At 44.7% G+C, this 26407-nt stretch overlaps 1 protein-coding gene across 1 annotated transcript in view; it reads right to left on the bottom strand.

Annotated features, from left to right (window-relative positions):
- LOC135388224 (fibroblast growth factor 9-like) overlaps nucleotides 1-26407 on the bottom strand; it is a 94292-nt gene that overhangs the window by 8714 nt on the left and 59171 nt on the right. Inside the window, exon 2 of the mRNA XM_064617633.1 lies at nucleotides 10320-10423. Coding sequence (XP_064473703.1) covers nucleotides 10320-10423 — 104 coding nt within the window. The remainder of the gene's footprint in view (nucleotides 1-10319; nucleotides 10424-26407) is intronic.

Genomic DNA, 26407 nt, shown 5'->3' with positions numbered 1-26407 from the left:
ACTTGCGCCGAACTTAGTTTCTGTGCAGAACTTAGACGAAAGCTTCGTGACCAAGTGTATATTACAGCGATGACAATCTTACATTTGTAACAGCCCGACGTAGAACTATTTGACGAATCACCCATTTTCAGTTTGCAGACGATGCGCAAGAGTGTGTCGTCTGCTTTCAGATTCTCTATTGACGGGCGCGGCACCTATAAGAGTACGTAGTAGGAAGCGCCAAGCGCACATGGCGAAGTCTGCGTCGCAACTGACTTCGTGAAGTGCGCCTTCGTTGACGTGTTCCGAACCATTCGGCCGAGACTTAACATTAACAGTTCCGGTTCCGGTATGCGTATACGAAAGCCCTCCTCATTCTATTCCAACCCATACCTGGGTAAATTACTTCAATGTAATTAAATTACACTGGGTACTCTTTACTCCCGCTAGAATTTAATTAAATTACATAACTCATTACTGCAATTGAAATGTAATGAAATTACATTACAATTACTACAAAGAAGTAATGACATTACAAAGTCATTACTGCGAGCTTAATCGTAACTGTGTTGAAGATGTGGAAATTCATTGTGGGAATTGGAATTCTTTTAACTCTCCAGTTGCAAACTCTCTTTCTGACATGTGCCAACACAGAATACAGGCTTGATTCTTTTGTATAAAGTAACGAGTAATGTCATTAAAGTTACTGACAAAATGTAATTCAATGACATTACAAATTACATAATGTCAAAAGTAATGCATTACATTAGAAATTACCAGAAAAAGTAACTCATTACTGTAATTTGATTACAGTAATGACATTACTACCCAGGTATATTCTAACCTGCTAGCGAAATTCACGTCGATGCGACGTTTTCTTTATTGTTTTTTTTTTTTTTTTTTTTACATATAACCGGCAAAACTTGGGCTCGAAATGTCACATCGCGTTTGATGCAATCGTAAAACAGGACTGTGGTTGTCGCGCGCGGAAGCTTCCAAGTCCGCAGGACATTATAAAGGAAGCCGACAGCGCATTCGTCTTCATTGCAGGTGCATCGAGGCAGTACATGTGGCAGTGCTAGCAGCGCAACAAAGAGTAATTGCAGTGCATCGATTGGCGAAGGTCAATGCTCCAAGAGAGCCGGGAATGAGAAGGGGGGCTCCTACGTGGGCCACCACCTTTTGCCGAGGAAGAAAGGACTTTCAAGGTGCGCGTTTTCCGGCAACAGAGACACCGGCGCGCTTGTGCAAAGAATGAGTTGTTCTGGGTTTTATCCGAAGCGTTTCGTAGGAAGGGCATGTCTCGGTGGAAGCGAAAAGAGGGGAAGTTTTCTTGTGTTTCGCGAGAAAATGTTAGAACAGTTTCAGCTTTCCGCACACAGAAAAAAAAAGAAGAAAAAGGAATAATTTTAATAAAATGGCATACATGCGGGGCAAGCTGATGGACGAAATCCATTGGAGGTGTAGCCTGAGCCTGGGCGAATACGGAGGGACACAAGACGAACACCAAGCTGCTTTGTGTTTGCCTTGTGTCCCCTGTGTGTTCGCACAAGCTGAAGCTTAATCTCCAGTGGAGTAATTGTAGCTCTTTTGCGGTCCAGATACATTGCCACGACTGCCAGTCCCTTTTGGGGATTAAATGCACGGAAGTGTACGTGAAGTTTGGGGACATTTGGGGATTAAATTTCAGGGTTCGGGAACTAGAGCCGGGAGTAATTGCAATCTAGAGTACTCGATCTATAGTCCTCTAGATTGCAATTACTCCCCGCAGTTGCAGCTTCTAAGCTTCTAAGCAGCTTCGCAGCTTCTAAGTTGCAGCTTCTAAGCTGCAACTGCTCCCTATATTTTACTCCTTTTTTAGGGTGAACGTTAATTAAAAGGTCAGCAATACGGGATGTAAGAGCTTCAGGTAGGGAACGCAAGTTCCGCTTACCGGCATTGGTGGATCAGTTGGAGCATGTCCGCCAATCGATCCCAAGGTAGCGAGTTCGATCTCGTCCGAGGAAGTCAGCAGCTTGGTGCCAGCTCTGGTGCCGGTTGCTTAGACACGCCGCCTTTCGCCAGGGACGTTAAGTCCGGCGCGCCCTGCGCAAAGCTGTGCCACTGTGGCGTGTCGCTCATGATTATGGTTTTCTCGCAACGCAAAGCCCAGAATTGTCGCGGGGGAGTAAATTTTGGGGTTATGGGAGTAAAATGTGGAGTAGCCTCATTCTTCGGGGTCTTGGAACAGTGAGTGCTCCCCAATTTGTGCTAAATGCCAATCTTTTCAAATATTCAACTCAATACTAAGGTTAAATACGAAAATATAGACAAAAGATGTGTTCCACGAGTGTCTTGCGAAAGTGCAACATAAAGGATCTTTGTTGAAATAAAACTGGGGGCTTTGCTAGCCGATTATGCTCGTAGTGCGATGACTACTGTCAACGATTTGTCCGAATGTGCAGGGCTGGATAGATTATCGTCATCCTACTTCTTCAAATCACACATGTACCTTCAAGACTGGATCACACTCTCCAGTAAATAAGTTATCTGGTAGAGCGGCACACGTTTGAGTACGTAACATGTCCTCTAATAGACCCTAATCCTCGCGAGCTCATCATTTTTGTGGGTTTTGCGAGACTAAAACTGGCTAATTTTAAGGGCAGGCGAACATTTCGACCGACAATTGTCACTTTAAAACTTTTAAACTTCACACGACCACGGCTTGCTTGTTTATTCATAGGTGCCGTTGCCTATGCCAGATTCGCGGAAAAAAAAAAAGAAAAATACTGTACGTATGTGAGAAACAAAAAACCAATACGGAAGGTTTCAAATCGGGAAAAGGCATGACTTATTGTGGGTCAACGTCGCCGCGTCGCCAGCGCCTGAAGCAAAATTGCCGCGCATTTAGGAAGCCATTCGTCAGCACCCTTCGCCTTCGGTGCCACGCTGTGAAAGGCATAAGTGGCCGCATAATTTATCCTGCCCCTATACTTGGCTAAGAACGCACCTCATGGGGTGGTGACGAATAAGTGCGATTTTTATTGCTTCACGCGGCGACGAGGTTAATCGTAGTCTAGTACTAAATTTGCACCACGTTATAGATCGCGGACAGAAAAGTATATTGAAAGCTGCCCATCCGTTGCGAAAACCCTGAACATTTTTTGATCATGAAGTTGTCTCGATCGCTATGTAAGGCAACAAATATCAGTGCAAAAAAATATTTAAAAAACGTCGGGATCAGTCGGAGAAGTGGTAGTTCTTTTCCGTTTGTTGGAGTTGGACGGACTAAAAATAGTAATCGTGTCTATTGCATAGATAATATCCTTTTTTTTTTTTTTACAATATTCAATACTCAACGTACTTGTTCTTCTTCAAGACTTCTTTTTCTGTTGCTAGAAACTGTGTGTACAAAACTGCGAATATTACGAAGGTAGGCTCATTTTTGCTGCACCGAAGGATGACACCAACGTGGCTGTATCGAAAAACAACTTATGGGAGCATGAGAGGCTCCTCGAATGCATACGGGGTGTCTTTTTTAGCTGCACCTGATATTTATAAGAGAAGCTATGAGAGCTGCATACATGTTGTTGTTGCAGTTGAGTTATACGGCCAGGGGAGGATGACCAGATGGCTAATTACCTAAAATTCATTAATTAACTCGCGCAAAAGTGATACAGCAGAATGGGAGACGGCCCTCGTTGAAAGCCATTACCTATTTTCCAAAAATATCTTAAAATGAGCGCGTACGTCGAAATATCCATTGCCGAATTTTGCTATGTAAATGAGCAGAAACCGAAAAGCGGGACACAAAGCTCAGAAGGAACAGCGCTCGTTGCACGTCAGAGGGTCACGTGCTTTGGAGCAACGGGGATGAGTGGAGTAGGTGCTGATCCACTGGCCAGATAAACCGCTTTGGGGCCCAGATAAGCCTCCGTCGGCGAAAGTGGGGCGCTCCTGAAGAGCGCTGTTTTGGTTTCGGTTCATTTGCATAACGAAATTCAGCGATGTTTCGTTTTTTTTTTTCTTCTTCTTAGATAGAATGTCTCTCAACGACGATTGTCTTCCATTCTGCTATCCTGCGTTTGCCCGAAGTTATCTAATTAAAGATTTAATTAATTAATTTTGGGTAATTAGTCATCTTGTAGTTACATACTCTCTTCTTGAGGGTGTCCGACTGGGCGTGTAACTCAACTGTAAAAATAACATCTATGCTAAAAATAAAAATAGATAAAAACACCATAATATAAGTAAAACAGAGGATAAAAAATACCCTGTATAACGCTAAATATAGCGTGATCATTATATAATAATTGTTGAAATATCAATTTGTACAAATAAAATATAGATTTTTTTTAAGGATAACGATACGTAGCAATAAAATATCTTGATATCGTGATCGATAAACGCCGTTTATTACCAATATTCTCTTTCAGATATCGATATTTGTCCTTATTGAGAACCCAGATACCTTTGCAACTCAGTCGTATAGTTATCGTCTGAGTCACGAAAGTTACCGCAATGCGAAATGTAACGATTATGCAACCACCGCCTTCCCTAACTGATCCGCGTCTTCCAAATGACTACAGCCATAACGACACGCAACCCCTTCCGACGACACCCTTCGAGCCCCGGCGCGTCAACAACCCAGCCGACGTCACAAACGAGACACGGAAGCCGTTTCCAACACTGTCCCTGGCATTGTGATCGTCGAGAAGACTTTCTGTCTTCCTGCCAGGAATTGCTTTGAGGCTCATCAAGAGCATTGACCTGGCCAGGTGCTGCTCATCACACGCGTTTCACTCCTCACAATTTTCATTGCTTCGTCAACCAAAGGGTTAAATCCATTAATAATAGCCGTACAACGAGTAACACGCGACCACTTGACTTCCTGTATGGCTTTAGATGATGGAGGGCGGACAGGTTGGAATACAGCAGAACAACGATCTAGTGTAGCGTGACTCATTAATTGATAGAGTTTCTTTAGATGCAATGCCCGAAAGGCGCTTTGATTTTTGCAAGGCAATATGTTTGTACGAGAGGGCAAGCAAGCGAGCTGGTGGTATAAATCCATAACTGTCTGTGCTGTCGTTTCTTGCCCCCCAGTCTCGGGTTTTTAAGTTATGGATGTTTGCACGGTTTGAGAACCATGCGTGATAAGGGGGAATAGGTGGGAAGGGAATAGAATTGAAAGGAACAGTCACGATGGCCCTTAGATGCTGCTGTTGAGCGATATCCCATTGTGAGGACTTACAGGACACGAAGCAGCAAAAGTAGCTTCTACGGTCAGAGCTGTACACGTTATCCCCCCCCTCCAAAAAAATAGAAACTAAATACATTGCTCGCTCCTTCGACAAAATAAGAACTAAATACATTACCCGTTACTCACAAATAAAAGGAACGCGTTCTCCTTACTTGGAAGTAAAGAGTTACTTCTCTACGTTGCATTTGCATACCAGACAGCAGAAATACGCAAGCATCGCCTATCTATATCGCCAACATATCTAGCTGTCTCATGTACACTGTCGAATCGTGCATGCATCAAATAAGACATAGGATAAATGTACACCAATAAACAGGGTAAACTAGGTATGCTTCTCAAAGAACTACACTGAAAGCTACACTAGCTCGACTAGACAGCAGGGTCTTCAATATAGTGAAGGTGTTGGCAGAGTTGTGCCTAACTCGTTACAAGTAACTCGTTACTTGGTAACGGTTACTTTTTTTGGTAACGAAGTAACGATTGAGTTACTTTTTAAAAAATTGTAATAGTAACGGAATCAGTTACAAAAATTGGCAACTCGTTACTGACGTTACTCGTTCCTTTTCTTGAGCACATTTCGGCATTCCGTGTGGCGCAATGCCTGCAGATATGACCTGCGTGATGTGTGACTCAAAGTATTATTGCAGTCCCTCACTGGGTGTGTTGTTGTTTCTGTTGTTTCTGTAATCTCCGACCATCACCCCTTCCCAGGAATGGCCACCAATTGTGCTATGGCTACAAAAAATACGTTTCGACTTCTCTTATCTTTGCTAAGCTTCTGAGCGCTCTAAATTATGACGCAGCCCTTCGTCTGTTTTAGGGAACCGTTTGTGATCTGTGGCACGAAAACCAGTGTTTTTTTTTTTTCTTGTGTTTTCGTAAACTCCGATCACCCCCACTTTGGAAACAAGGGAGAAGGTCCAGGCAAACTGATATAGATTCATGGTAACGGGCCGAGAGACACCGAACACGAAGGACGGACGACAAATTTCGAGTATCAGCGCCTCCTGAAGTGCAATTCCTCATTAATAAAGAGTTGAAGGCAAGTGACGGCGTGTTTGTTGGCTCCTTTAACTATGCTGCGGTAACGTAAAAGTAACTCGTTACCTGTGAGTAACGAGAACTCGTTACTTTTGTATGTTGGTAACGAGTAACGTATTTAGTTACTTTTTTCTGAAGTAACGGGTAACGGTATTTAGTTCCTTTTTTTCGGTAACGGGCACAAGTCTGGGTGTTGGGACCGTTTGGGCACCGAACACGAGGAACGCTGCCTTGGGGGTACTTGTGAAATTTGTTCAGGGCTGTGGGATGGACGCAACCTTTTAGGATTCTCTCTGCACGATCTTGGGATAACTGTGAATAGTGGACTTTTAGTGAATATGTGAATAGTGGATAATTGTGAATAGTGGACTTCTAGTGAATATGTGAATAGCGAACATGTGCATAGTCAATAGCGAATTTGCGAGTAGAGCACACCCCACCCCCAGAAAAGTATTTTTTGGGAGTGGGGGTGGGGGTCAGAATTTATGTTAGGAGTAGCAGAACCAGGGTGTCGAACCGAAACGTTTTTCGTTCCGGTTTTCGTTCCGATTCTACCATAAACGGTTCGGTACCGGTTCTGCTCCGGAGCAAAAAAATAACGGTTCATACCGGTTTTAACCGGTTCCGCTTCTGGTGGACATATTGATTCCCAGAAAAAAAAAATCGATGTTACAAAATGTAAACCCGTTTATTCCGCATACATGGTATTTGATATTAATAGGCAGCTGGGAAATTTGTAGCTCCTGGTTCCTGTAGGTGACTGTCTCTTCAAATAGGCTTTCTCCTTTCTTGAAGCGCATGATACAGACGGACTTGATGTTGTGATGTCATACGTAAAGTACTTTCTTGCTGGATTGGTGCGATCGCATCCCATCCCAATGTTTGTTGCTGCTTCCTAGCCGGCAAGCACTACCGCACGAGTACGACGCAAATTGAGGAACATCTTCACTCACAAACGCGCTCGACGGCTCCGTTTTCTTTTCTTCGTGTCCTGTCCACAAAAGAGGCACCACTTCGCACGCGCTTGCCTCGCGGATACGTAGATGTATTCAACTTCGCTGCTCTCAAACAAGGGACGCGTTGCGCGACATTACCGATAGAGAAGCCGTTACGCACCCCCCTTGGGTCGCTGTTTAGTTGAGGAGAGTTTGGGCGGCTGAAATTAAAACGAACACTACGGCACTTTGGTAGAGAGCCACAACCGGTCACATGTACCTGTAAGTATATGTGCGCGAACGATAAAACGTTACAAAGGGAGCCTAAGGGCCATCGTATATCGACATACATTGCACCGTAACGGTAACCCTCGTAAACTATCCATGACATGACTTCAGAACGCACGACGTCAGTTTAATTCGCCTACTGGTAGTCCAAACCGGCGAAGTTTTTGCTTGGACCGAAAAGCGTTAAATAAATTTTTCGATGCATAATGTAAAAACCCCGAGACTAGGGAACACGAAGGGACAGACACAACACGAGATATTGAGACTTCGTGTTGTGTCTGTCCCTTCGTGTTCCCTAGTCTCGGGGTTTTTGCATTATGCATCATCTTCAGCAGCTCGCTTGCTTCCTAGCCATTTTTTCATTGTAAATTTTTCGGTTTCCCTCCAGAGCGAAAAAAAAAAATGTATACGGTTTCGATTCAGTTCCGGTTCGCTCCAAAATAGCGTTTTTTTTTTTTCGGTTTTCGGTTCTGGTTGGCTCCGACACCCTGAGCAGAACAAGTCGGGAAGCGAGTTAAATTTCTCCTATTTTGTTTTCCTTACAAACAAACAAGCAAACAGGGTTGAAGGCGGTGATCCGTAAGAGGGATCTTTTTTTTTTTTTTGTTATTATTGTTTCAGGAAAACAAACGGCGTTCATTCACAAGGAGGCCTTCACGTGATCATTGACATGAGTTCCTGAGTAGGGGACAGAGAGACAAGGCACTAAACGCCCTGAGCGCAGCTTGAAAGGAGGAACAAATTCATTGTGATGAAACAACGTGGACACTAGAGCAATGGGAAAGGCGTTGCTCTCTGGTAACCTTTTCTCTTCGCTGGGGATTTTTCCTTGCGCTTCAGCCTCGTGAAATACCGCCACGTGTGCGCGGGAAAACCCACAACGGGCGGTCGTGGTTGCTCACATTGAGCAAAAAGAAGAAAAAAAGGAACGAGTAACTTGTGTGTTGGTAACGCGTTACCAACTTTTGCAACTAAGTACGTTATTAGTTATTATTTTAGTCGTAAGACTAAGTCGTCACATAGTTACCAAAAACAGTAGCGCGTTCCTTGTAACGCGTTACGTTCAGCTCTGTCTACGGTTCACCGATCAACGTGCTTTCTCTCTGCACCTTATCGTATCTGACTGAGTACCCAATTTGGTATGCGACCCGATACATATGCGTTGTCTCGTATAGGCGTGGGATCGTCTTTTGCAGGTTGACGCACTGTGGTACCATGGATGCAATAGACATGGAGGGTGGCCCTAGATTTTCCCTGGTCGACATTCCTCGACTTTACGTCAGGAATACAAATGACGCAACTGAGAACAGGCCACCTCAGAAGGTGGGTGGCCACTTAAATCTTGCTCCTTGTTGGTATTATATTGAAGAAGGGAATAGAGGAGAGAGAAAAAAAAAAGCGATATTAGCGACATCTACGATGCGGGACTCAGAGAGAAGATGGAGATATGACCGACACAAACTACCATCGATGATGACGATGATGGTACCGGGGCAGGGAGGGATATGGAGGCAGAGTTGTACACGTTACTCGAAAAAAGTAATTGATTACAATTACTGTTACTTCTGCGCGAAAAGTAATTTTTTACCGTTACAAATTACTTTATCAAAAATGTAATACGTTACCGATTAAAAATGTAACGCGTTACTTTTCCCGTTACTTTTAAATTGAGGGCCATACCGAAGCGAACAAGCCTGCAGTGAATGCAACCATGCAGCTCTTGTTGCGAATTCTAGTACGAGACACCAACATACATGATAAGTCAAATTCACAAATACATTTGAAAGCAACCTTCAAACCTTCAGCTTATTACAGATTTATATGCACGTTTAAAACAACACCGAAGCATCGGCGTCGAAACATCCGCTTCGTTTTGTTACTATTGTTATGTTCAGCCCGCACAATTTATCAATAGAGTCACCTATTTTACTGTTGCTCCAGTAGGTCGCGATTGTAAGGGATTATCTCCAAGCAGCACAATGTAGTGAAAGTCGAGTGCAATAGGGGTGGTCGGTATGTGCCTTACCAATGTTTTTTTAGTTTCAGAAGTCTGTTCAAGGCCTTCCTCCTACCCGTCCATCCCTATACTGCACTCGACTTTCAGTACATTGTGCTGCTTGGGTACTGTGGAGTGCATGGAACACTTGTGCACTAGACACGGCAGTCGCAGTGACCTCTGCGTTATTGCTTCGGTCGAACTCATGGTGGAACAGAAGAACAGATTGGCTTGCTGCAAAGGGTTGCCATTGTCGACAGAAGGTTAAAAAAGTAATCTATTACTCAGTAATTGATTACCGAAAAATTTTAATCAAGTTACTTCGAAAATTACTTGCTCACAAACTTAATTGATTACGTTAAAAATTAATGAAAAAGTAATTGATTACTAGTAACGCAATTACTAGTAACGCGTTACGTACAACTCTGTATGGAGGTTGGCTGGCTATATATTCAGAACAGAAAGATATGATGGTTTGGAGGCTCATTGCCAGCGTTTCTGCCATTCAATCGCCGTGAGATATGGGTGTGGACAAATACGCAAGTGACAAACGGAACTTCAATGAAAAAGGGTGTGTCAGTATCCCTCATTGGAAAGCCCCCCCCCCCCCCCACAGAGCATCGTTAAGAATTTGAAAGATGAAAACTGGGCTATGTGCACTGCATTCGTTAAAACCTTCTTTTTCTTCTTCATTCATAACTTCTTCTTAATTTTTCGTAACTTGCATTTAAGGGGAAATACAACCACGTTACTCACATGTGCACTCCACCCATATTTTTCGATTTTCATGTTACAACAAAGACAAATGGCAACAAACAACATGTTACTGGTAACGTACCTGCCCGGAGAGCTGACCCCTCCTGTTCATGCAGAGGTAGCGTGCGCTGACAACCCCCCGGATGCTGTAGAGCTTCACTGCCACAGCGTTCATTTCAAGGACAGCTGAAAGAATAAAAAAGGAAACGTACGTAGGTTTTAACAATCACGATTAGAATATTTCCACTCCCCCGGCATTCTCATTGACACCTACAGATGATGAATCACCGGGTTGTCAAAAAGCGCGGCATCCACAGCGCTTGCCTTTTGAAGCGTAGTAGATTAACGTGAGAAAACATAGGCGGATGCTCGTCAGGAAAACAAGACGTGCTAAAAGGGTGATAGAGGGCGTGGTATAAGGTACGCGAGTTGCCTGAATGAGAATGTAATTTTGACCGTTGTGAAAACTTTAGACGTCTGCTCTGCGCATAAGGGCTGCGAAGAGGTTGGTATGGAAGTTGAAGAATTTGCACTTAAAGTTATACATGCATAAATCGCACAAACAGGATAAACTAGATTAGATGGCTAAAAGAATGTCAGGTGTTAAACGTTGTGCGAGGAAACTTGAGAAATTACAGAGAGTGGTGTGGGACGATGCAGGAGCAAAACATGGACAACGGGGTTAACCCAAGGAACAGAACGCTCAACACTCTCAACACAGAACAGAAGGAACAGAACGGAACGGCCACTTTGAGGACATTTACTATAACTCTAGCTATTTCTTTCCCGTTGGTACACTCTAAAAAAAAAGGGTGTGAAAAAGTGGTAACTTCTATATAGTTACCACCTAGATCAACATGGCGTCTGATAAAGGGCGTAAAAGGGTGGTAAAAGCAATTATCGTATATCCAAATTTATACAAAAAGGCGTACGCCCCCCTCGCTCACGGAATCAGAAGTGGTAACCCTATCTATCGTGGCAGAGAGCGAGGTAGCAGGTAGAACTTTGCAACCTTTTAGGTACAACATCTGCGACAAATATTACCTCCTGAAAGGTACAACTGCTCCACCCTTTTTTCTGAGAGTGATAAAACTCACCTTTTATACAGCAACCATTCCTTTCCACGTTGTTCACTTTTGTATAGCAACATCAACAACAATAAGGTGAAAAATAAAAACAACAGCGGAACATCAACGTAACTGCCCGGACGTTATATGTATACTCACGAGACACACCGAGGTCATTCGCTTTCGAGCATAGCGTCAATATCATAACCGCACTAATAATTATATACTCCACCCTTTAGCATTGCAAAGCCATCTTAGCACAACAGTATCACCACACATGACAGTCTAACGAGCAACAACACCGGCACAAAGCACCGCATTCGCCTTCGCAACCTTGTCACCACCACCCCTTTGCAACTACACTTGACATGTCTTGCCATCGTGCTCTCCCTAAACCACTTATTACATACGCACTCTACACTCCAGAATGACGCCCTTCATTCGAACGTCCTAATCAAGCACATCCTATACGACGCCAAGTGTCACGTGCATCCAATGCAAATCATACGCCATGCAATGTTATGCACTCCGCGTTTCACAATCATAATTTGTTTCTTCAGATACGCCGGTCTGCATTCTAGACGGCAGACCCTGCACTTAAAAAAACGAGCTCGCAATTTGTCAAACGAAATGTACGGACTGTAATTAAGGTGCGTTCTAGGAAAAAGCAACATCATTTTTGCTTAACAAGGTAGGGCAAAGGAGCAACTTGATGTCTTGATTAAACACCGCTTCGATGCACTTTGGATAGTACACACTAAACGTGTGTACATTTATACAGAAGCAAGATGGATTGAGAAGCATAGGCGTATGGGAAGGGGGGCTCGCGGCGCTCTGCACTCCCGCTTTTAAATCATTGTGGGTAGGAGGTTGTGGGCGCTTTTATGACGCTATGGGTAATTTTATGTATCGAATTAAAAATGTTACATTGTAGCGTTATACGGAGCTAATGAAGGGTTGACAGGCTTGATTGATGAAGTAAGGTTTTTCGGTTGGACCCGTGCGATTTCTGTATAGGGAGGACTTCGGCGTGAACCTGTATATACCTTCGATGCTAATCGGAGATCTACGATGTTGTTCACTGGGTTAATTGAAATGTTACGGTATAATGAGGGGGGTTTCGGACGGTTCATGTAGGAAGAGGATCAGGCCTATGGTCGTGACTGGGGCCCGCGGTACATACTCGTCGTGATGATGATATCTATGCGGCTTGCCTGGTGAAGTGTGCTGATTTTGATCCTCCTTTGGGGATAACTTGTAATTTATAATATACGCGATAATAGGGAGTTTCAGCGAGTCGTTTGTGGCGGAACCAAACGACCGATCCTGCCGATGCGAAAAGCTTATGGGAAGCGAGTTATACAGAGAAGTAAATCGGGAAGAATCGTTCATCCCCAAGTGTATACCAGATTGATTCGAGCAGAATTGGATCGTGGTGGATCATCCACGTGTTTTCTTGTTGTAAGAATGACATATCGCAGTGTACCTTCAGACTTTCCCTTTGCTGAAGGCTGTAGTTGGGATGAACTGCGGCGGTCACCGTGTTGCCGTGTCAAGCAGGCGTCGGCACAAATTGGGATACTCGATCTCACATTGATGGACCAGGAGGCGGATGAGGGAGTCAGTTTCGCTTTGAAGAGGGGTTAATCACCCGTGTGCGAGCCTCTCTTGATAGTTAGGCCAAACAGGGAACGACACAGGGATGAGCACTTTGCATCGATTTAGCTTTAGTACGCCTTGCATATACAGGGTGTGTGCAGAAAAACATGACCCGCATTTAGGCACATAGCTTCTTGCCTACCTAACTAACGAACTTCCGGTGGCGCACGATGGCGCATTTATGCGTGCGAAATCTGTAGAAAAATTGCGGAAGCCATACCCAGCTTAAAAAATAAACGGAACAACGAAAACGTCGGCTTCCGTGCATCAGAATAGGGCAACATGGTGGACAACAGGGTGTATGTGAAAGGGCAACATGGTGCACGTAGGAGAGTTGTGTTCAAGTACCGCTAGTGGAGCTATCGGTGCATAAATCGAAACGATGTCCCACATGGATGCTCATCGGCAGTGCCCCTAGCGGTGCCTGCACATAACTCTCATGAGACCGAAATACACTACCATGCAGTGTCATGACCGCCCTATTCTAATGCATGAACGCCCATGTTTTCGCGCTCTGTTTATTTATTTATTTATTTTTTTCATTGAGTATGGCTTCCAGGATTTTTTTGTAGCTTTCGCACGCATAAATACGCCGTCGTGCGCCACCGGAAGTTCCTCGGCTAAGTATAGACAACAAGTTACATGTAAAAATGCGGGTCATGTTTTTCTGCACACACCCTCTATACGCACAAACTTTCTCACACGGAGCACGTGTTCTGGCGCTACCACAACTGGGCGCCGATGCGTATGAAATGTTCTATTGAATGCGTCGTTACATCCAACAGCTTACCGCAGAGGATATACATCATCGGCGAAAGTAAACATCTGGTAGTCCCGCAGCAACTCCCAAAGCCACTACTGCAAACAGGCGCCATCTTGTTGCTGTGCTCGCCGAATACAACGAAACGACTCAGTGCGAGTGGATCGTTCGTACAAAACCGCGCTCCCCATGACACGCTCACCCATTCGTAATGTGCATGCGCGACACCCGAGTCGGTCGTTTCGTTCAAGCGAAAACGGCTCGCTAAAACTCCCTAATGAAGTACGGAAGCCCTATTTCGTGCGTTTGGTGTGTAGAGAGAGACAGGGAGGGACAGAGAGAGAGAGAGAGAGGCTCCTGTGTTTGCATAACGTTTTTTTTTACATTGCCCTATTCAGACGAGACAACATGGCAAAGGCTGCTACTACACTTACGTAACAGCCTCATTTGTATATCCTGTGCAGTGATAAATTCTCGAACACGTATATACCGCGGATGTAATAACAAGCAACATCTAAAAGCAACATTAACAATCAATCGATGCTTATATTTCCTTGCGGTGCACAGTCTGGAGGATTTCTGTTTGTCGTTTATTTCTGCTGAATATTTTTGTACTGTTTCTTGTTTTTTTTTTCTTTTTTTCAGCTCCTTTGCCTTTCAAATAATTGCATAGCATGATAAGGAAACCTGTTTTTGTCCCGCGGCTTCCAAGTATAACGTAGCGAGCCCACATAAACCATGCAAGGAACGCGTTGAAAGGGTGGCTGAATTAATGAGCTATGCGGCTGATCAAATAAAAATATAGGCTTTTTTTTTCTTTCCTCTTTTAGCCGATAAGCCGATAATATCTGCAAAATCTATCACGTAATTGATGATAGTCGGCCGTAAAGAAAGGGTGTCCATGCGTTGAACGAGCCGAAACGTCGCCACCGCTATGCATCCCTTCGCATGTGATTAGGCGTGTGTGTCGGGGTAGGCGTTGCCAGAAAAGTGGTGGGCACTTTTTGCAGAATCCTTCATTTGCGCGGAATTTCGCGCTCTTTGGGGATAAAAATTCGAGCAGTGATAAAGCAGTGGTTACGATGGCAAATCCAACTGATAAGTACTGAGCCTCAATGGCAGAGGTAAATGTGTTATCTCGTCTTGAGTTATCGCCACTATGTATGGGCTCCCCAAGTGAGATCACATGCACAGTGTGTTGACACTCCGTTTTATCATTCGAGCAACTTCTGATAAATTCCTATCCCATCTGAATTGAACTACTACATACACGGACAGGCTCTCGCTATCCTCTAAAATCTCACAAGATCCGCCAGAACAAAAATTCCTGCATCAAACGTCAGAGAAGATCACCCACTGAGGATCCCCCGGAGACCTCTCCTCACCTAAATAACCCCCTTCCGAACCCCATAAGGCTGAGATACCATCTCAGCTCTTGTTGTCTCATACATCCTCAATGCTCTGACAAAAACCACACCATCTGTTCCTTTTTCTTTTCTTTTTCCACATGCACCCATATAAGGCATGCACCGATTCCTCTGCATGATCTCTCCAATCGACATCAGCCGCAATGTCCCGCCAGCGCCCATCAAAGTCAGGCAGAAGCTCCCATAAATTGCTCTTGCTCTGCTCCAAAATTTACCAGAGTATTCCCTAAACTGAAGGGTGTCTAAAAAAAAAGAAGAAGAAGAAGAAGAAGAAGAAGAAGAAAAGGAAACCACGGTGTCCCCATGTCGTCAGAGCTATACGCAACCGGAAACACATTTGTCAAACCGGCTACCAACTCGCCAACGTCAATCATGCCTACTTTAGAATGAAGGGCTGTAGGTCGCTGCCTCACATGTGCCTTATACGAGGGCACCGGGAGCACGCGGCAATGTTGTACATCACGTTATTTTGGCTCAGATCCCAGTTTCTGAATTGGAATAGAACTGGTGTATAACTTATGTGAGTCCAAAAGAAGCAACGTGTGTCAGTTTGTTTCGAAGCCGTTTTAGAAAATTGAGACAGGCTCATATGGGCTTTGGGTGCTTGGTATGTTGTGTGTGCTTCAAATTGTAAAGTTTTTCTCTTTTGTAATATATACGAAAAACGGGGGGCGACGGGGTTTGTGCTATGTAAGTAGAGGTACAGCAGTAATAGAGGTACAGTAATAGCGATTCCAATGCACATGTGAATGACTGCTCGCGAGACCTTAATCTTCGCCAATTTCGCGAAAATTTACAAGTCGAAAACAATGATACAATCGTAATACAAGTGTGAACTTTATTTTCACACTTGGTTGCCACTAAACATTTGAACTGCTTTATAGCACTAGCGTCTGCAATGCCGCTTTAATTAAATATAGTACTTGCAACATCAGGCGTATAACAAAGTAAAGCTATCAAGCCACGAACTTGAGCATCCAGATGTCGCGCATGTTCGTATACTTTTTATTCTACGAAGCGGAAGTAATACCGTGCTTTGTCTTGGGCCACCCTGTACTCGATGCCCCCCATGCGAGTAATTTTTCTCAAAAGATGACATACGATGTGCTCCAACGAAGGTCAACACTACACCCGCGAACGATGTATTCACGACTACTGCCGTCCCTAATCGCTCGTGGCGATCATCGTATTGCAACCTTGTAATAGAAATCCTTTCTTTTGAACGTGAAAAATGACCTTTGTGATACATGGCTCACTTTCAACCTTGAGTGTGTGCAAAATGCTAATAACAGGGTTCATTATTGATGACATATACGTCCGTGATGAATGGATTTTTTACACTGGACGCTTTCCTGTTTCTCTCTTTTTTTTCTTTCTTCATGTTGAGGTATTGAGTACAAAGGGACGGTCTTACATGAATTGTGCTGGAAGAGGAATATCATAAGGTTGGAAATAGGTATGCTTGCAATATAGCAACGGTCAAAGTTACGAAACTAGTGCCATCATTGTTCTTCATTGCCTTTTTCTAAAATCCCATGTTAGCGCAGCGAGACAACTGTGGCTATAAGCGGTATACAGACGTGGACAGATGGAGCGTGGACAGTAGGAAGGAGTGGGGGGGTTAGTATGCCTCCTGGGCCGACTTCAGGGGGAACTGCGCCGACTTTCGTCTGGAATGTCTGCATGAAGACCGACAGGGAAAGCCTCAGACAGCACAGCCCGGTGCTGTCTAACCCACCACCTCCCAGTCTCTTCATAACTTGTAAGCTGAATAAGCTTCATAGAATGCTGCTTTGCACTGTGTACAGACCACCTTTACTGTCTATCGCTTTGTACCGCCCGGATGTCCCCGGCATATCCCCATATATGCACCGTGTCCCTTTTTCTTCAGTCTAATGTTTGTGCGATCTGAGACAACAATGTTGTAAAAGTGATAGAGTGCTATCAATCTTCAGGGTGACACGTTGAGAGAATACGTGTAGTGGACAGACACGTGGTGCAGTTAATAACAGAGCACTTGGGCCACAAAATTCCACGCCATAAAATACCGGGAAAGGCGATGTCATTTGTGGAATGCTCTGTAAAACGTTCACTGCTGTTTCATGCAGAAGTCTGACAGTTGGTCGTGGGTGAGCACGTGGTGGTGGTGGTGAAACTGCTCGCCGTGTTCGGTCACGCTTGTACCGGGCAACGTCACGACTAATGCAGGGTGAGGTAGATGATTAGATGAGGATGAGGTTAGATGAGATGTGGAGGGGGGGATAGAATGAAAAGAAAGAAAAATGGAAATGTCAGTCAGGCTAATGCCAGCTTGCTATTCCAAAAAAGAAAGAAATTCAAAATAGAAAGAAGAAGAAGAGAAGAGAAGGAAAAGACAAAGAAAAAAATAAAAGGAAAAGACAGAAAAGAAAAGGAAAAAGGAAAGGAAAAGACAAAGAGGAAAAGAAAGGGAAAGGAAGAACACAAAACTAAAACTGAAAAGTCACACACACGGTCACACAATCACAAGGCGTTGATCGAGGTTCGAAGCGTGGAGAAAGCGGAGGAGCGCAGTGGTGACGGCCCACTGGGACGACTGACGAACGGGGCCCAGTAAGGTAGTCACTGTCATAGTGCCGTAGACAAGTTGCCGTAACAGATGAGGTTAGATGAGGTTCCAGGCAGTAGGGATCACTGTGTGGACTGTGATCACTGTGCACTGTGATCACGAGACCTTGCGGCATGCAACAGACATGCCGGAGCCAATCTCCTTTCAACGGAAGTTGGAAGGCGTTTGTGTCCCCCAGTTATATCAATGTTGTCTCATAAGCTCGCATCTTGGAAATCATGAAGTAGGTGAAGAAAAAGAGAGCACGTTAATCACCCACAACATTAAAGAATACAAAGGAGCACCACATATTCATATTGAACAACTCACACATGAAGGAAGTCCTTTCTATGTGTTCCAGCCTCAGAACATCAATTGCCATCAAGTCACACATGTTTATTTCCAGGGCCAGATACTGCAAGAGAGCCGTTGTAACATAGCGTTTCGCGTTCTCGGCAATTGCCGAAAAATTCCGAAAAACACCTGCCGAATATTTTCCTAGAAATTCGACACACTCCGAAAAATTCCGCATTGCACTCTTGCATCTGGTGCTACATGCCGAAAATGCCGCTACCATCAGATTGCTTTTTTCTTCTTCCCCTTCTTCCTTTTTTTTTTCTTTTTCTCCGGAGCATTACATTTTCGTTTTTCCTTGACATTGTTTCCAGGTGGGATGTGGGAATACCGCCCTGCAGAGCTGCTATATCCCTTAGTTCAGGGGAAAACATATTCCGCTGTAACACTTTGATCAGTGGGTCAGGAGGATTCAAGTATACAGGTGGAACCCTCTAGCAAAGGAAAGGAAATCATTCGCAATGTCCTCCTCCTAAGCTGCCATGCTTCCACGAGTCATTATGGCTGCCGAGTTTTCGGCATCTATTTGGCGCAAACGTTTCAAAATACCGAAAACACCCGAATTTGACAAACCATATAAACCCCGAGAAACACCCGCCAAATCTCCCAAGGAATAAGTGCTGAAAATGCGGAACCCTGGTTCAAACACCAATTCCATTCTCGCTGCCTTCTACAGTAATCGCATAACAGCAAGGCAAAAAATGACGAGCAAGAGAATGCAAGCGGGCTTCCGTATCTCGAACTCCGGAACAGATAACACTCGCTACAATGTATAACTCTTGAAGTGTTGGCTCTTACCGAACGTACCATAAAACATTAGCCAACACAGACAATCCTATCCGCCTGTGTTTCTACAGTGCCGCTGTCGACAAGGAAAAGCTTCGCGTGTTTTCGCATGGATGCAGAAGAGTACTCCGAAGCACTAGAGCCCCCAACATGAACATAGCAGTGTGTGGGCACACTGTGTGCCTCGAGCTTTTTTTTTCATTAACATGACTGGTCAACTCACTGCTTATGGCCATAGCTGCATCGCGATCCTAATTGCGGCACTAACAGAAGTAACGTATACTGATCATTCAATACTAAACGTTCTAGCTGTTGGCATTTACCGAGAGTTGAATGGTTCCAAGTCGTACGAACGGTTTCGGGCACTAATACCCCAATTGGGACCGTTATACGACTTTCGAGACTACCGTTATGCAACTTTCAGGCGTTTTAAGCAGAACATCTCTTAAGTGGTACAACAGGCTGCTCTGCAGATTTCTGCAGTTTTACAAAGATCAGTATTTATCAATCTGTAGAGGAGGCGGTGTCCCTCTACATGAGTCCTGACCGGCGATGATGGAACGTCCCAGCGGGCAGATGGTTGTGGCCTCACGCTAGGACGGTGCCGGTAGAACTGGCTGGCCAGCGCGGTGGCGCGCGCCAGCAGAGGCACGTCTTCTTCGTCGTCCATGGGCCGCCACATCACTCCCCCCCTCAGACGCGGAGCGGTGTAGAGCTAGCGGTTGAGGTCCGCGTCGATACGTGAAGAGCAGAAAGAGCGGCGACATGAGGAATATGGACGGCTGGGCTTGGCGTCTTGTTCAGAAAGCGCAATCTATGTCCAACGTGCTACTATAACTGGCTGCGGCAAAACCCATATCGACATCGATTTCCATAGCGTCTTCACGCTCCAATCTTCCGCCGCATTGACTCGGCACGCAGTTGCAAAAACATGGACAGTATGACAAAAAAATAAAAGAAGAAGCTTCTTATTGTATTCAAACACAAGAACCGAAGAGGTAGGTACCACATGGGGAACCCGCTACAGTGTAACTCCCGCTAGTCTCGTCGTTAGCCTACTCGAATATGATCAGACACAGGCGCGTAGCAGCGACTCATGCCGTGGCACGTTCCTGTCACATCATTTGCGGCATCGTTGTAGTCACAGAGTCTCAAGAAGAGAAGATGGTCTCACACAGACGTCCTCCTTGGAATGTCCGATATATGGCGTACGGGTAGAACACACAAGGAGGTACCAAAGTTTGGAGCTTATAGTGTTAAAAGTGGTTAAGCGTTGGGACGGAGAAAGTGTGTCTGTGAAAAAGAAAACGAACAAACACTGATTTTGTTTGAAGAGCTGTCCTTTGGCACCTGGGCTCTCAGACTGGAAAACGGAAAGGAAGCTCCCTACACTGGTACTCAGTTAGGTGCAGTCGGGCGCGTGCGAGTCAACTTTCTAACGCCAGGTGATGTATAAGGACCAGCATAGTAGTGTTCTCCTAGCACTAAAAACGAGGCGAAAACTGTAGATTCGTTGATATTAGGTCAACAGTATAGAAACATGGGACAGTGCTCGCGGGAGTCGTACGGCACTGTGGATAAAGTAAATTCAAAGCTCCTAATTTTGCCAATATGAAGACAACGGTTCAACAGAGCGACTGAGACACATGCTCTTCAGCACGCTCGCGACAAGGCACATATAGAGTAAACCTTAAACCTTAGAGCAGGTCTTTGCAGACTGTGGCCTATCGAAACCGGAGGGGCAAAATATTTCGGGTTCAATTGTCTTACATCAACAGGAAGCGGTTGAGCCTAGTTGCGATTCCAAAGGATAGACTGGGGTTGGCAGGGATACGTTATGTTTGTTTATGTTAGGTTGGTTGGCATCACGCTAGAGATCTTCGGATGAAATCCTAGTGATTATCGTAAAGGCGACAACCTTTGTACACGCACAGTGGAAAAGCGGCGAAGGAAGCTCGTGATATTACGTCCTTTTGAGGAGCGAGCGCATCCCTACACTAACTTGATCTCAAGCCTTTACGGCACCGGGACATTCTCCCATGACCCCTTACCCAATCCTTCAGGATCCATCAAACCACAGAAACGCGCATTACGTCACATCCCCCGAAACTTAATTCAAGAGCGAGCCTTTAATTAAACTGATCGCCCCCCATCATTCGCAACACACATATTTCACCTTGGCCTTAGCACACACACACACGCTGCAAAGGGCACCAGAGAGAGACTATCCTAATTCCCTCCATTTTAAAACACCCGAGGTGGTCTCACTCTAGAAGTCTCGCCTAACCAACCTCGATGACTGCAGACGGAGCACCCGCTGCGGTATCCTGCTGATCCGGCGAAATCTTCAGGATCGCGACGGGTGCATCGTCGAATCAAGGAGACCTTGAAAGACAGTGTCCGTTGTTGCGCGAACTGCGTACAACGCGGAGCGGCTGGATGCGTATCATGGGAAATGAGATCGTTCTTTTTATTTTCAATTACCCCTTAGACAAAAGATGCATGTGCTCCGTGGTGTAGCCTTGACTGCCGCCGTGAATCGGGTTATTACTCTTGTTCGGCCGAGAAGAACTGGGCGGGGGGGGGGGGGGGTGATACTGGGAGTGGTCCACAAGGGAGAGCAGTTTTGTTGCTCTCTTATAGCTGCATCTTCGATTTTTAAATAGGTTCTTACGTGTGTGGTTGAAAAGCAAAAGTTAAGCAGAGTGTCGGGGGGGGGGGGGGGGTCCCAAATAATTAATACGACAAACTGAGACAACGGAAATCTAAAAAGAAGATAACGGGAAGTGCCTAATTACGTTTAGAACGAGAAAGTCTCACGACTTACCTAGCTATTTTTAACTGTCCACCACAAGAGTCACTATTTCTAGGCCTACGTAGAACTAGACCGAGATGCAACCAACTTACGTATACGTCGCAGCAGACGACAGATTTCCGTAAAAAGTAACGGTTCCAATCCCTGTAAATGTCCCGACCGCTGACCGATTTTTTTTTTTTTTTTGTCTGTGTATGTGCGGGGGGGGGGGGGGGTGTTCTCCCTGAGCTGAACCCGAACCGAACCGATATAACTGAACCGGTTCAAGCTGATAATTTCGGTTCAGCGGAGCTAAACCGAACCAATATGCCTGAACCCGAACCCGAACCGTACCGAAAAAAATACCGGTTCCGATCCCTGGTTATTCAGGGTTACCAGAGTTGAAGTGAGGTTTTTCTTTTCTTTCTTTTCTCCGTAAAAGCTACCAACAACAACAACAACAACAACATAGATGAATGGATGATGATGATGATGTGGGATGTTTCCCTGCGTTGAGTGCAGGACCCTACCCCATTCCAAAAAGGTTCACATGAAAGGATGACGAGGGAAGGAAATCCCTACAGTTCGTGAAGGAGGCCGGTGGCCCTCAGAAAGGAAAGAAAAGCGCCAAGTGCAAAAGCTACCACTACTATAACATACGCCGAAATTTTCGTCAATGATCCACAGGGTGCTAAAAACTGTGGTGTAAAATTTCCAAGCTGTGTGTAAATTGTGAAAACCTAAAAAAAATCGCTTATTCCTGCACAATCTCAATGCCCGATTCCGCAATTTTTTTTAACCTGTTGGGGAAATCGTTCGAGCTTTGTACTTAACTCAAGAAGGCATATTTACTAAAAGTGGTAAAACAAACGTGCATACTAGGCTTCGAAATTGTTAAAAAGCAGCAAAGTAACTACAGTAAGAAAATTTAGGCTGCTACGAGACTACGCAAAATCACATATAGGCTTCGCAGGCGTTAGAGGCGATTGGAAGGAGGGCACGTATTTTTTATTTATTTACTTACAGCGATTCTTATAAAAAAAACGCGACCAAGTGGTATTTTTACACTTTCACTCGTGCTTCAACGTCCCGAACCGGCCGAACGCTCTTTTAGTTAATTTTATCTCCGTTACGAACCCGGTGTTTATCCTCGGGTAGCCCTGTACCTGCTACATCACGAAGCAGACGACAAATTTCCGTCTGCCTCGCTTTCGTCGTCTGCGGAAGATCTTACTGGCCCGAAAGGCACAATGCTCTACAGATTTACAGGTGATATACGGGGGTGTCCTGCAATCGAAGAACATCCGAATGCTTTCAGGACACTTCCACCGTTTACCACAACACACGCGCTCATAACATTCCCCAACCACGTTAACCTTTACATCATCCCACCCATCCCTCATTCTAGATCGTTCACCCACACTGCGTCGAGCCTTTACAAAACGCTTTGGCCCTTCGCCAGCACAGTTGATGCTGAATCCACTCAGAATAAAAAGGTACATCGTAAAACGATATTGCGTACGTACATACTAGAAGTCCACTTTGTACCCTCTTACGTGTGCGCCCGTCTCGGTTACAAAGTAATCAACAACGTGGGTGATCGACTGCGAGAGCTAAAAAAACAAAACGAAAAAAGAATAAAGCGAAGGGGACGGGGGTGTTCTGGTGAAGCGACACCCGCCCCGAGATGCGTCTTCAAGAGCGCCAGGGGTTGGAAGGATTGCTTCACGGTCAAGGTGAAGCCAAGTGCGGGAAAACTAATCTGTTTCGAAAACGACTTCATTAGGTAACGGAATTCATTGATAATTCGTTTGCAAGTCAGGGAGTAGTGATTAACTTCAGGTTTATTGGGATGCGCGAGCATACGTTAAGCGAGTATATATGTATATTGAGATGTAATGTTTTCGTAATAGACGCTGTTAGGGTAACGCATGTCAATATACGAGGCGTAATTGCAGATTCCTCTGCGGAGACACCTCTGAGAAAGTGTGCTTTTTAATTAATGGATTAGATAGGGCCAATAAATCGACTTTGAAAACAGTGGTTTAAGGGCCGAGGTGTTGCTTGGGAAGTCGGAAAGCGCCTGGAAAAACACCTGACGAAGGTATTTCTGACAAAGTAGTTTTTGCGTGTTTTTTTTCCTAAAAAAAAGCCCGCAAAAAAAAAAAAAACATCACAATGAGCGCTGCAATCGCGGCGCGTGGGCGAATTATCACGCGGCACTTTTTTGCGCATGTGATTCGTTTGCTATATTATTTTTTCTCTTGACGCCTAGCGATAAAAAAAGCAGGATGCGTTTCGAACTTGCAATTTTGGCATTCGTTCCAACGAGTTGGCAGGAGCGTAAAAGAAAAACAACTTTCTAGCATGTGGGCGGTCTCCATTTCCCTTTCGTACAAGACAAACAAAGCACAAATTTCCTGAATATGTCAACAAGTCCTCAAACTCATCGTAAATGCTATTTAAGAGCCGACCAATGTTCAAACTCCTACACGCCTTGCATTCCTTTTCGCTGTTTTTTTTTTTTTTTTCAAAAAAAAAAAAGCTAGAGATAGACTCCGCGCCAGCGCGCGAATAAGAAGAGACAACTTGTAGCAGAAGGATGTAACCGATACGTGCCGGTATTTTACTATGTGGCTACTCATATTGTCTGTTTATGTCTGGCTCTGTGACGGGACCAGACAGAGGAAGCCATTGAACTCCGAGCTGATCGTCTGTGTGCACTCCTTGATCTATGCTAACAGACGATGTAGATGGGAACAGAGAAAGAAAAATATTCGAGAAAACCCGAACGAAAGAACCCAAGGGATAAAAAACGCAGCTGAGCGCCCGTGACGCACACTACTTTTTCCGACTGACATATTTATGGCCGCAATGTAAGAAAGTAAGATTCGTAGAAATATTTTTGGTAGTGTCGTAAAGCTGTTTTTGTTGCAATGTGTATGTATGAGTGCTGCATTGAAAGAAGGTTTATGGGTATATGTCTGACGTATACTTGCAGATGTTTACTTCACGATTTTCTTGTTTCCTCTCTCTATCTCTTCCTCTCTGAACTCAACAAGCGATAAGGATACCAGCACGCTATGTCGACGGTGTGGCGGTACGACGGTATGTCGACGGTATGAGACCAATGCATCGGCGACAGCCGGGGTATTGTGGTGCGCTCGAGCTTTAAAAACAAATGGCAATTCGGTACAAATCAGATTATATACCATACTTGTGACATCACGGCACCGTTATTTTAAAAATAAGATTCTACCCAACATAGGAGTCAGATGTAAGGTGGAACCGGGCCCAACAAGAAGAAAAAAAAAAAAATAGAGCCACACCGTTCGTATCAACAAAACCAGTACATGGTTTCAATCTCTACAGATACACCTGCCACCCTTCTGACCTTTAGAAGCGGTTCACCACCCTCAAAAGACGAGAGCAACACAGTACTAATCAATCATGCGTGCTGTCAAACTAATAAGAATCAATGGGACTGGAAACATTGAACTTCTCCCCCAATTGGACGTCATTGGTTATGACTGCATCCTTTTGTGTGGCGGGCCAATAACACTGACCTTGAGACCTGATAGGGAATCCCTCTCAGGGCAGTGGACCTAAAGGGGTGCGGTACGAACAGATACGAGAGGAGGACGTACCTCATGACCGGACGATAGATTGCTTTTTTTTTTTAACGCGAATGATCGTCAGGAGATAACTCATGCGGAGGAAGCGTCTTCAGCGATTCAGATTGTGCAAGATGATTGTAGAAACTCGCGATTACCCCGTGCTTAGACATCCCCTTTTGTAGGTAGAAATAGAGCGCTTTGAAATCCGCGCGTATGAAATGATATGCCCGTTTTACCCGAAAATAAGCATTAATGTCTCTCCCGACGTCCCCTATGCGGAGCCATAATTGAGAACACACTTTCACCCGTCAAGAGTCCTGGAACAGCTTGTCGCACCAGTGCGACCTACGTTTCCATTCTTTTCTTTCTATTTCTATTCTGATTGATTGATTGATTATTTAAAAGAAAACCAGGGTATTTTGGGTACACGCAGTGCTTCCAAAATGGTGTCGAAGTGTGCCATCGCTTGCATTGTCGTGCCTTTAACAGTCATTAACTTATTAGCTGTTGCGCCTTTAGCTATTGGACGACTGTGGACGTCATAAGGTTCTTTCCGAAGTCTCCGCGATGTGCCGCCGTTGTGCGATTGAAAATGTGCTGAAGAGACAGCATACATACATACCTTCGCGTTTTGGGATAGTGTGAGTGCACAGGGCCGTGAATAGACAATACTGGTGCGAAGATGTTCTAGAAAGGTTTCCGATTGGGAAACAGAAGAAACATTTCGTTTGCTTATCATAACATTCGAACTGTGCGCTTCTCAAGTGGATGTATGATTTTGACGATTTTCCCAATTTTTCGTACACGTCTATGGAAAGAATTACTATAAAAACTCTCAGATTCTCTCACCCATTTCCACACAGACTTTCAAAAAGCTATCGAACAAGACAAGTTTCGTCAAAATCTGTCCAGTAATTATTGAGCAATAATTCACAGTTTCTCCCATAGAAAATACATGGGGCTCCACTTAAGGCCAGAGTACATTGTGTAGTGTGATGAGGGCCGTTGGTGTACATAGTCTACGTTCATCTGAACTCTTATTTCATTTACTCGACTCTTTCATCAGGTGGACCCGGTTTCTTCTTCTTCTTCCTTTTCTTTCTTTTATTTTATTTTTAA

This window comes from Ornithodoros turicata, chromosome 3 (genome assembly GCF_037126465.1).
Source record: "Ornithodoros turicata isolate Travis chromosome 3, ASM3712646v1, whole genome shotgun sequence".
Taxonomy (NCBI): Eukaryota; Metazoa; Arthropoda; class Arachnida; order Ixodida; family Argasidae; genus Ornithodoros; species Ornithodoros turicata.
This window is presented reverse-complemented; position numbering and strand designations above follow the sequence as displayed.